The 12,942-nt window shown below is 42.7% G+C and overlaps 1 protein-coding gene across 3 annotated transcripts in view; it reads right to left on the bottom strand.

Moving 5' to 3' along the window:
- Window positions 1–432: 432 nt before the first annotated feature.
- Window positions 433–12,942, bottom strand: part of LOC146203933 (dual specificity protein kinase Ttk-like) — a 78,463-nt gene continuing 65,953 nt past the window's right edge. The window contains exons 16-18 of one of the 3 annotated variants that reach the window (XM_084589007.1): window positions 9,368–9,440; window positions 4,398–4,486; window positions 433–2,466 (exon numbers count right to left, since the gene is read on the bottom strand). In XM_084589007.1, coding sequence (XP_084445133.1) covers window positions 2,434–2,466; window positions 4,398–4,486; window positions 9,368–9,440 — 195 coding nt within the window. In that variant the 3' untranslated portion in view covers window positions 433–2,433. The remainder of the gene's footprint in view (window positions 2,467–4,397; window positions 4,487–9,367; window positions 9,441–12,942) is intronic. The other 2 variants (XM_084589006.1, XM_084589005.1) reach the window with 2 other exon arrangements.

The following is a 12,942-nucleotide window of genomic DNA, read 5'->3' as shown; positions in this document are numbered from 1 at the left end:
CAAGGGTTCGTTTCGGGTGGAAATTGCACGCTAACTAGCCTACCCATCAGACTCCCACATGCCCCCTGCCATGTCCTCTCATAGGATCCACTTAGTTACTCTAATAGACTAGCAGTTATCTGCCCTCTGCATTATGTGCACTGCCAATGTTCTAGAGTATCAAATCTCATCTGTTCCTGCGTTAAGGTTCTTTAACATTACACCAATCATTTCCTTTCCTTCGACAAAGACGCAAAAAAGTAAGCCAATGGCAAAAAGACAAAAGCATGCTATGGTAATAAACTCTAATCACCACCAGTTGCAGTAGTCATCTCGTTTATTCTATGTTTAAAGGCCCAATAAGATTATTGAACAGTCTCAAAATTTTAAGCATCAAAAAAAGCTGGGAACAAGAGGCCTTCCTCGCATAAACTGCAAAACAGTGGGAAACTTTCTAGTGGAGAAGGAATTTATTCGGAAAACTCCTACAGTGACCATTTTTAAAGGAATGGGAAAGGACAGGCCCTTGCACGTTTGACTGTACAGCAGAGAGATTCAACATTACATGCCACATGCTGCTTTAATAGGACAGAAAGACATGTAGGCAAGAAATGCACCAGCTAGTCAACATGAACAACTTCCTCAGGAGTAGAATATATTCAACTGGCGCAGAGTAACAACACATGTCTTTGTTGACTTAGCTGGATGGAATCTCATGCGTTGCAAAGAAACGCACACCGACTAAACTGCTTGCCTGCTAGCCCCTTTCAGAACCTTTCGAGTTGAAGGGAAGCAAATTAAAATGCAGAGTGTTTACGGAATGAAGAGGAAAGGCTGAAGAAAAAAAGAAAGTCTCTTTCATGTACTCCCTCCAGCTCAACTCATCCATAGTGGAAAAAAGGTTATTTTTGCAAATATATCTTCATTTATTTCAGCACGCACTGCATATATTCGAACCTAACATGCTCATTCTTTTGATGCCAGTTTTGACAAGACAAAGAAATAAGACAGAAAAATCTTTGTGGTCCTTTCAAGTTTGTCTCAAAGGGAGTCTACTGTATGATGTGAGGGTAATGACACACAACATGGTAGTATGCATCTAAACTTTTATTTCAGTTAGAGTCCAATTTTTAAAACATCAAAATTTGCCACACATGATGAATTCTGTTGCCAAAGCATGTCTGCATGCAACAACACAGAGGAATTATGCATGCTGTTGTAGTTAAGGTTGCTGATAAAACTGGATGATTACTGTGAATTAACATTGATGTTCCTTACAAGGCGAGCACACAAAGGAAACACCTAAATTAAGTATACAACTTCCCCTAATCAAGATGCTGTCAACAGTGCATGAGATCAACATATATAAATGAAAGATCTGCAGTATAATGAGCCCTTCAATTACAAGTTAGGAATTTCCTTTGCGGGACATGCCTGTAAGTTCCACATGCAGTGAGCTTGACTGGACAGAATACTAAACTCATGCCACCCCTTGATTTAGAAAGATTCGATTTAGAAATGCATTCTTAAGTCAAACATATAATATTGAAACCTGGTACTTACAGTTCAAAAACTATTACCAGTGACTGACTGTACAGGCACAGCAATTTGCAGCCAACACAAATACACAGGAATTTTGAGATCTGCTATTTACAGCACAAAAATTAGTCATTTGAATGACTGCTCAGGTGCTGCCTGAGAACAGATTGTGCAGCCAATACAAACACACAACGAATTTTACATTACGAACTCTACTCACTCTGTGGTGAGAAACAGGAGGTTTGCTGTTTACATGTGACATATCTACATATGAAAAACAGACTTCTCAAGTTAAACTTGGCCCCATGGAGGAACAGTATTAACATTGCAACATGTACGGACATCTCACCATCGCTGTAGCGCAACACACGACCAGGATACGGAACGAGAGGACACACAGCGCTAACTTCCAACAACTTCACTGTGAAGAAACGCATCATTATATACACGCTGCACTGCCATGATATCACTGGGTAAGAATGTATGCAATTCTTATATACTAGATGTTTTCCTCCACAATAAAGTTGTTGGAACTTAAGCTGTGTGTGTGTCCTCTCGCTCCCTGTCCTGTGTTGCACTACAACAACGGTTATATGTTGGAACAAACAAGCCCAAGTATCCACCTTATGTTCTGCAATATTCTGGCTCTGCCTTTGCACTACTAAGGGTGCACAGCACAATTACACAATTTTTTTCCCCACAATGCAATGAATATGTTTCAAATGCAAATATGCATTTAAGACCCATGATAAAACCCATGCTAACAATAACATATACATGCCATCAACCTGTGCTAGCATTAGGATAAACATTATCATGTGACAGTGCATACGTCCAAAGCAGCACAATATGCCCTTGAATGGAATGTGATCCAATGGTTTATGCAACCCTAGGCTGTAGGCAGATCTTCACCCGCTACTTCTTGCTGTCACGCAGGTACTTGATCATCTGCAGAAGGATGAAAACGGTATTGTAGATAGCAGACGTGTGAAAATTGTCTCCCTGTGTACATGCACCAAGCCCTCATAAAACACAGGGCCAGTGTAAAATAACTATGCAAGGAGCAGCGTGCAAAACAGCAGCAGACACAAGGCACACGTAAATTCAACAAATTCAATCACGACCACATAATTTTCTATCCCTAATGTTCTGGTTCCTTGCACTGTTCCAAACTGCTGGGCTGCTCATTTCAGCGACTGTCAGCTAAGCAGCAGCTAAGCGAACCGTCCACAGCTATGGTTGAGGGCGGCGCTGGTAACACTCTCAAGGTTCGTATACAGACAACATTAATACCCAAGAAAGTAGCAGGAGGGACAGCGGCCGATGTAGCTCAGTTGGAAGAGCACCAGACGCGATATTCGGAGGTCGTGGGTTCGGTTCCCAACATCGGCACGTTTGCTTTTCCTTCTACTTTGTGTTTATCTTTCCCCTAAACAGATTACATTACTACTTTATGTGATAGACAAAGTACAATCCCCAATGCTTTCCTTGGCCTCGCCGACTGTTGGCTTCCTTCCTTCGTGTATTATATCGAGTACCCTCATTTGCCCTTCATTTATCTGCTTATATAAATATATATATAGATATATATATATATATATATATATATATAAATATAATTACAATTATTTTTGCTGCTACCTCCACAAAGGTGTAACTCTGTGGGCAGACAAATTCACACGAAGCCTTTCTTTAGTTTTGACAGTGTATATATGCTATCTTAAGCATGACGCTTACAGTAATCACCTCATTGATACATATTTACATTGTCAAGATGTACTAGAAAAATAATTGCGGTAAAACTTCATTAATCTAACCTTCAAAGGGCCAGACTGTTCGTATTATTGAATGGTCTCAAGAAAACCACTGAAAAGCCTTTTCTGTCACAGTAATTTTTTCTAATGAACATGTAATACAATAGCTGTCTGTGTTTGAGATGAGGAGGACAGTTTTTTCTGGTTTGTGCACACTGTCAGGAATGTCGCATAACCACTCCACAAGTGTAAAGCCCTTTTTGCATCATGACGCAGTAGCAGTGGTGCTGTACAACCTCATTGCATTTTGAGGATGCTTCACCGCGTGGACTATAAACAGTGTGCTGTTTCAATGTACTGAAAGAAGCAAGTGAGGGAAGTGTCGATCAGCATTCAAACAGCTCACTGTCATCCCAAATAAAGATCAGGCTGGTGATGCACCAAGCACTGGCCCATGAACGTTTCCAATGAGTCGCATGGTGGCCGTGAAGTGAAACTAAAACTACGTCATGAGCCTATATTTGAGAAATAGGGAACTTCCGATTAAAGAAAATCAAAACTGCTACTGCGTCATATTTGGAACCAGGCATCATTAAAGCTAATTTGCCAATGAAATATTTGAGAACACTGGAGAGAGAACTTCCAATCATTGTAGTGCTTGCCATAATGTGCTTGAAGTGCACGTGCACTACTGTCCCATGCAATTCAGCTTTTGAAGTCTATTTCTGTGATGTACGACTTTCCTTCTGATTTTACCAGCCCAATTCTGCTCACGGCCGAATTAACAAACATCCAATACGGCCGTTGGCTGGGTACCACGCTTCTAGTTTGAATCATCTGCCCTTCTGAATTAATGAGGATTGAGATTTTGTGTGGCAGATCTAGGGTGGAGACAGGAAGTGGCTGTTCAAATGTGTTCACCATCTCAAGCCACCCTGACATCCTACGCCTTTCCTTCCATGCTAGAGCGACGCACGAGTGCTCTTAAGAACTAAGCAGAACGGTGTCCTTAGGTTTTAGTGGCACTGGCAGATTCACTCCAAGAATTCCAAACTATCTTTTTAGTAAAATCGCCATTATTTAGCAAGGAATAGATTATCCCGAAGGGAGGTGAGCACACATTACCCTGGACAACTTGGACACACTCGCCGGAGACATATTTTCAATGTCACTCAGAACGGACTCGAGCACGGGGTTTCTTTGCCTGGTTTTCTCTGGAAGAACAATCAAGCACATTACTCGGTTAAAGCTTTTCCAACAAGGTATTTGAGAACACTAGCGTGCTAACCAATCGCAGAAAGCCTTAAGCTGACATAGTGAGAAAGGCTAAGAAAGCAGCACTTACTACACAGCCAGACAGCAAGGCAGGAAAACACAGAGTCAAGGAAGTGTGAGCAACATGGTATGCTCCACCCCTACACACAATAGTGTACAGAGCCCATGATGAGTCATCAGGCAGCCCAATTACGAGCAACAAGCCGCCATATATAGCTTTAAACCTCCACAACCTAACTACCTCGTGTAGGCTCCATGAACAAGATGGCATTACATGAGCATGCCGGTGAGGAGTCAGTAACTGATAAAGATGATAACGCAGAGCAAGGAAAGAAAATATGCAGCTATTAACATCACAGAAGATGTAGACTTCACCAACTGTGAATTGATCAAATATTTCTGCTGGAAAATGACAGCAGCCCCCGGATTTCCTTAGTAAATATCAAAAGATTTTCGAATTAATGTTCATCCGACCATTTTCTGTCATCCAGCAACCAAATGTAAAATCTGTCACAAACGCTAGTTAGAGTGTCGTTTAATTTTGGATAAACAAGCTTTTACTATAATGACAAACACTGAATAATCCTGAAAGGCAGACATGTTTAAATGAGTCAGTCTGGTCTCCTATGGTGCCTCATTAGAGAGAAGGGCCAACATGATCCAAAGAGATCAAGGGGAACACAGAGGTCAGCTAGATTAACAAACTATTTCATGATCATAAATATGTCATTTTTAGTGAGAAAAGAGCTTGGATAAACTAAAAAAAATGTAAAAGCAGAAAATTAGCAATGCCCCTGAAGAATTTCTATAACCGTTCTAAACCAAGTGATAGCTTTGGCACCCACAATTAGCTTCGCTCTCACAACCAACCCTAAAGAGTTTTAGAATATGGGGCCCCAAGAAAATAGCATGCCCTAGCACAACATACAAGCTGGTCAACGAGTTTTAGAATAGGGGCTTCCCCAACGCAGCGAAGCTGGGCTTGCGTCCGTCGATTGAAGCGCCACGATGGTAAACCATGAAAAAGCATTTAAATCAATAAAAGCTAAAAACATCATTTTATTCATCAAAAAGTCTTAAAGCTCCTTGAGGACCCCAAAGCTTGGGGCCCCCTATTCTAAAGCTCTCCACTACTCTGGATGGGCCTTCTTGCGTACTGGACAAGCCCACCTTTGCATGTCCATTATGACAACATCCAACATGAGAGCAGACATTTAAAATGCACCACACGACTGGAGCAAGGATTCTGTGACATGGTGCCATCTAATACAGTGATACCAATGAGACATATAATCAATCAATCAATGATTGATCAATCAGATCAATGAGACGTCTCTGTTCTAACTATTCGCTTCAATAAGGTCCCTTCAAAATTAAAGTTGAAGTAAAGCCATGCAACAAACAGCCTGTGTAAAATAGGTTTAAAGTCACTTAGATGAATGATAAACCTACTCCACAGTATGTTCAGGATAAATGCATACATTTGTGTCGGGGTTGCATTTGATTTTTCCTAAAATTTCATAAAAGCAGCACTTTTCTGCTCAATTTTTCTGACTACAGTGAACCTACAGCAAATTAGTGCATTTCCCCATCTGTGCAACTGCCCACAATTTATGACAACTTAGGGTGGGCCTGGTGAACCCTTCTCACCAGGTAAGGCATCGAAGATACAGACAATACAAGAACTGGTGGGAATAACCCACAACAAATAAGACCGGGGCACTTAAATTATTCCAAAATAAAGAAGGATTATGCGAGTATGAAGATGATTAACACTCAACTGACTGTAGTGACAATTTTACTGATGGCACAGAATGGCACTCCCCACATGTAACCTACAGCCATTGGTGCAAGGCAGCTCTCAAATTGCCTGCTTTTCCCTAGCTTAGCTACCGAAAGCATTTTAAAGTAAATCATACCTTTATTTTAATGTGGGGCAACTGTAGTGATAGTAAACTGGTAATAAAACTAGACCTTTTAGTATATGCGATAAAAATTAAACACAAGGCTCCAAGAATTTTTTTTTCTGCTGATTTTTGTCTGCCAAACTAGGGGAATCAGTGCTTATATGAACAGGGCAGGTATAAAGAGTTTTTTTTTCTGGATCTCATATCAGCTATCAGCCTGTGCAATCTTTGCTTAGGCAGCTACGGCCATTTGCAGAAGAAAAGTGCGGGTTACACACTTGTTCTCTAGATCTGATGTTCCACTTTGCGGCAATGGCCTTCCTGGTTAGTTTGGTTGGTTTGTGGGGTTTAACGTCCCAGAGTAACTCAGACTATGAGAGACGCCGTAGTCGAGGACTCCAGAAATTTCAACCACCTGGGGTTCTTTAACATGCACTTCTAGTGAAGGAAAAAAGCTTAGTCTTACTGGTGGAGCAGTCTGCATTTCGTTAAGCTGCGAAATTTGACAATCATGTTAGGGACTTGAATTACTAAGCAGTTCGACAGCTTTTAACTGCTGGCATAAGTGGAAAACCTGATACAGAGACCTTGGCGGCATCACTGGAATCCTGTCTTCTGATTACCTTCTTTTCTAGCTCGTTAAATGATCAGGAATCCCCTAGATTTCCTGCCGCATCACTTTTTCAATTAAACATCAGGTTTAATCAGGTTTTCCCAAAATGTGTTCTAGGTGTAAATAATGGGTCATACCTGCTTCACCTGGAAACAGAGACCTATCTTTAACAGTTACCTTTCCTATCTCATTAGTAACTGTGTATAGACAAGCGTCAGCCCATGATGTCAGTGGAGATGCGGTGGCACTGGCGACAGCTGTGACTTTCGGGGTGTAGGCAAAAGACCGCGTCGTCTGTATTGGATGCTCGGCGCTTGCTGTGTTTTCGAGCATAGTTCCTGATATTCCTGCAAGCTGTGGTGCGGTTGGTTGCGTCACGAGGAGCAAAAAAGAAAATGGCACCTGTTTTCACAGGTTTCTTGCGGTCAGATAAAGATGAGAGCGAAGGGCAGCGGCGTTAAGCACAGCAAGTAGACCCTTCAGCGACAGATTGCCTTCGCGGCTAACGTGCGTTGCACTTCTGCATTGAAACTTGTTCAGTTCGTTTGCAACTTTCATTTTTGTGGTTGCTTTTCGGCCGCACGAAGAAGAGCGCAACAACAAACACTTGCAGCTCATGCATGTTTTGTTGTATATACTATCGAGTGCATAACAAGTTTTGAAGCGATATTCCGTGTGCCTATGGTATTAATCGAAGGCAGCAAAAGCCTCACTGTGACATTCCATTCATCTGCAGTAAGCCCCGTGTATATGTTCGTACAGGGAAAGGACACAAAACCTGCTGTGAAGGTAACTGTAGTTACCTTGAGCGGTCACTCCAGCGCGACATTGCCGAAACGGCCCGGACTTGTGAGATAGCTTTTCTGTTTTCACTTTCGCGAGTTTCTACGAGTGATTCGTCATCACCGGTCATAGAAAGTGAGTAAACATTCTTAGGATCCCGGCAAAGTCACGCAGCATTATTTCTCCGATTATTTAATTTTAATTTTTAAATGTCATTAAGACCTGACGAATGAATTAAATATCCACGTACAACCTAGCTCTCATCGAGCAGGATACTTAAGTATGGTATATAACATATAGAGTATATAATGTCCCAAAATGGATTCGACTGATGGGTGCGAAAAAAGCAGAATAAGATGACGCGACGCGCATTTGAATAAAAATGTTCCAATTACATTAACAAATGGCAGCAGATCGCTTAAATTTCGCTGGAAGTGATTGTGGAGAACATTGTGTCTGCGCTCATGCACCTCGATCCTATAGAGCAAAGAGAACAAAATGAGAGCATTCTTAAAAGCCTTCATGTATATATTAACCTTCATGTATATATTAACCTGTGAATGACCTTGACGTGTCTGTACGATGAAACAGATGTGAAACGTTTACAAATAACTAAAACATTGAGTTCTTATTCGATGAAATTCTGTCACTTAAGTTGCAGGTACAGTGAGCTAGAAATATCAAGTTCCCTATAGTTGCCGGAACATCAAAAGAGTAGCCATATGAAAACACTTCCAGACATTCATATTGTTGTCCTCATTTCATGCGCTAGCATATAGGCTCGGGAGTTGAATAGTGCTGACTTTTATTTTTCTTTACATTACATCGCGCTTTCTCGTTTTTATTTAACCTAATCAGTCACTACAGCTATCCACCGTAGCCGCACGCTGTTGAGGCCACGGCGAAGGAAGCCAATACAGCTCTTAGCCGGGTGATTCCAGCAGTAATCGGCTGCAAAAATGCTTAACTAGTCCCCAGGCATAAGCCAAACTATTTCTATACACTTGTGAAGCTTACGCTTCAGTATATTCGCACGCGCGAACTGGTTTTGAAGGCAGCGTCGCTTGGCGCTGTGTAGGCACGTTGCGGTTTTGCCTACACCCCACGTCGCTGCCGATCGCAGTGCCACCTTTGTTTACGAACATGACGCTTGTCTATACACATAAATTAAGCGTAAGTATCATTCTTGCCAAAAGTAACCAGGTTACCCAACCATTTACTGAAGTACTCATCGCACCTCTTATACTATAAGAATGCGTAAGGTAAAGCGAACTTCAAGACCTCTTAGTCCTTGTGGTTGCAGTAAGGGCTCCACTATAGGGCTGAGAACCAAGCCCCATTGCTTGATTAGTTTTAGCAAAAACTGTGCATCAACTCATACACTAACATCATGAAATCAAAGCCAAAGACTTTAGATTACATATGTGGCTCAGTTGTTTTTTTTTTTTTTTTTTTTCACCAAGTGCACAAATTCTTATGGCAAGCTTGCGTAAAAAAAAAAATAACTGAATGCCTACCTGGAGCAAGGTAAGGATGCTGAAGCAGCTCTGATATTGTTGGACGCTGCCTAGGGTTACGTCGCAAGCACTTCTGCAAAAAGAAAAAAGGTGGAGGAGGAGAGGGGAGAAATGAGACAAGTGCATACCAATGCATTACTGTCTTTAGGCAATTCACAAGGAACCGCTGCACATCCCTTCAGGACTAAATTAACATCCAGTGTGGCAAAAATTTTCATAATTTCAGATTTTTGCAAGCAGTGTGCCAGAACTGTGCACAAAAAAATCTAACTTTCCCTCCTGATTAATTACAGTAAAAGCTTGTTAATTTCACCTCCATGAATTCAAAAATCCTGATAATAAGAACTGCTGGCTAGGTTCTGGCCAATGCCCATTCAAGGCTGTGACGTTGGACACTCACTGATTCGGAGACTACAAGTCTCACATAGGTTAGTTTATGTTAACAGGCTCCTTTGCATAGCCACATCCAGGTATGGCCGGCATGGCATGAGGTCATCAAAACAGCCATGCTTAAAACCTCAGTTCAATGCAGCTGAGTAGCTCATGCACTTTTGATGTACGCACGATGACAGACGTGATGACAAACTGACGACTCCACCTCCAAGAACAGTTCAACTGCATAGTTTCGGTTTCTCTTTTCTAAGCTTACTGCCAAGCCTGAGCAGTGGTGGCATGACCAGTCAGTATCAGCCAACCAAGCTAACCCAACTAAAACCCCTTTTCAGATGCTGACTTTAGTCATAATGGTGTCTTGTGCCACCTTTTACCTCTCGCCACTTCTGGGGCACTGAGCTGTTAACTTCGCTTCCACCCATGTGGTTCCGTCGGTTCCTTCTCCTCTGAAGCTACGAGCACCCGTCACAAGCCGTTCACTATGTGGTGCCGTGAGGCCTCCTCCCATGACACACTACTTTTCATGATGGGTGTGACCTAGTAGTGGTGGAACTCCACCACACCACACTGTGCAGGATGCAGAAGGTCCCTGCAATTTTAGAGCAGTTCTGCTTCGATGCTCCAGACAGCAGGCATGCAGTAAAGCTTTGATGGAAACGCAAATAATAGTCACTGCCACACTGACTTCACCTCAAATTCAGGCAAGCATTCCACAGTCTCCCACCAAACAAATTTGTCATGCAAGCAGGCCTACGCAGCTTTTTTAGTGCGTAGCACTACTAGCCACAATCACGAATTTCACCGATGTCTGTCAGAAGCCGCTCCCTCTCTCTCCCTTCATGAACTTGAAGTGGAGAAAGAAAAGGTGGTGACACGCGCGTCGCGCAACTCAGCGTTGAGGAGGCAGAGTGGCCACATAGCTGCAGTGAAAGCTGCTCTCTCTCTGTCCATCCGTCTCTCCGTGAACTTGAAGAGGAGGAAAGGAAAGTGGCGATGCCCGCATCACGGGACGGAGCGGCCGCATAGATGCACCCAGTGAGAGAGGGGCGTGTGAGTTGTAGACGTGGCGGCCGTCACTGGGCAGCATTTCACAAGCATATGTTACTCCAGAGTGAGCAGTCGTGTGTCACTCGCGCGTCCTCAATTTCAGCATCTCTCACCTCGCATCAGTCACTCCTCAGCCTTCACGGACAGCAGACGTGCACACGCGGTGCTCCCTGGACCTCGGCTCCTAGCTGCTCACCGCGTCGTGAAGCTGCTTGTGCTTACCTCCGCGCCTTAACTGGCGCTTACCTTCAAACGCGTTTCCCCTCTTTCATCTCCCTATCTCTCCCCTATGATCCCACCCCAGACCTTTTGGCCGCAGAGAAGTGCATTGTAAAGAAGTACATTGTGCCTGTTTTCGTTCATTTCTGAAGATTGTGTAAGAAAGCCGAATAAGCGGCTGCGGCGCGCGTTTGCTTCGCGTCGCAATGAATCAAGCCGGGCCGTCAGGTACTGCGGCGCAGGTTCGCTGTGCTTGACATGCTGAAGTGCAACGGTTAAGCAGTGCTACGCACCTACTTCATATTTGATTAACTATGCAAATCGGCTGTAACTTCTTTTTTCTTTTTTGGGGGGGGGGGCATCGTTCTGTAATTCAGTTTTGGATCATTGAAACATATTTTGCTGGTCCCTTGAAGTTTGAATTTGAGCTCTTACTGTAGGACAATTTTGTTGGGTATTCTATATACATATCCTCACTCCACACTATTTTCAACATCTCAATTATACTTGTTTTGAGTGAGCCCTGCCAAAATGTTTTTAAGCAAACAAATCAGCCTTCATACATGAAAATAAGAAAAAAATGAAGTGATGCTCAAGAGAGTCATCCAGACCACCTACCATGAAACACTGGCCCACCCATTCAACAAAACTGATTTTTCATACCTGAGTTGATACTATATCAATTTTTCCATAGTGCTCTTCTTGTCTTGTGGTTCACACGGCACAAAATTCTTTATGAAAATAACTCGAAGGCCTACACATCACTTGCCCTGCACCGATGCGACGCGATCAGATATTACTGCACAACCACTTCCAAACTGAACTCTTGGAACCAGTTGTGTGGCGACGGGAATTGTTAGAGGTGCACAGCACGCGAAAAACAGCACTAATACGTGTTTGGGCCTCACATTTTGTCTGCCAATTTTGCCTTTTAAAAATAAATTCTCTAGATTAAACCTAGAATTAACAAACAAAGCTAAATTCGGAGCTTGATTTTGGGAAAAAAATCGAAATAAACTGCTTGCAGCTGAAGCTAATTTTTGGCAACTGGTTGCTTCCTAAAGTAGCTAAGTCTACCTACAAAATAGCTGAATTGGCAATACTGGCCCGGTGAGGACATTCTTGAAGGACAAATGCACATTTGCATGTGCTGTCCATTGAAAGACATGGTAAATCATGCACACATCTAGAAATCTATAATGACAAAAAAATGCACAAGACCAAATGCATACTGCATGAATAAGTGAATGTTCAAAAGAATTTTTAAACTCAAGGAAAGCATTCATTCTATGCAATCATTATCATCAGCTGGACTATACCCCCCGCAGGGCAAAGGCCTCTCCCATATTTCTCCAATTAGCCCGGTCCTGTGCTAGCTGCATCCACCTGACCCCTTAAAACTTCTTAACCTCATCCGCCCGCCTAACTTTCTGCCGCCCCCTCCTACGCTTTCCTCACCTTGGAATCCAATTTGTTACCGCAAGCAACCATCGGTTGTTTTCTCTCCACTCTAAGTGCCCTGCCCACGTCCATTTCTTCTTCTTCATTTCCACTAGAATGTCATTAACTCAAGCCTCCACGTTTCAGCCCCATAGGTAAGATGCAACTGTTATACACTTTCTTCTTGAGCCTTACCGGTAAGCTGCTAGTCATAATCTGTGAGTACTTACCAAATGCACTCCATCCCAATCTTATTCTCCTAGTTGTTTCCCTTTCATGATCCGGATCTGCGGTAACTACCTGTCCTAAGTAGGCATATTCACCTATGATGTCCAGTGCTTCACTACTTATTGCAAACTCCTGTTCCTTCCCGAGGCTGTTAAAAATTATCTTAGTCTTCTGCATATTGATTTTCAGGCCTACCCTTCTGCTTTTCCTGTGTGGGTCATCAATCATTCTTTGCAATTTATCCACTG

Source organism: Amblyomma maculatum, chromosome 1 (assembly GCF_055883805.1).
Source record: "Amblyomma maculatum isolate TAMU_Amacu chromosome 1, ASM5588380v1, whole genome shotgun sequence".
NCBI lineage: Eukaryota > Metazoa > Arthropoda > Arachnida > Ixodida > Ixodidae > Amblyomma > Amblyomma maculatum.
The sequence above is the reverse complement of the archived record's forward strand: the minus strand, read 5'-3'. Positions and strand labels throughout refer to the sequence as shown.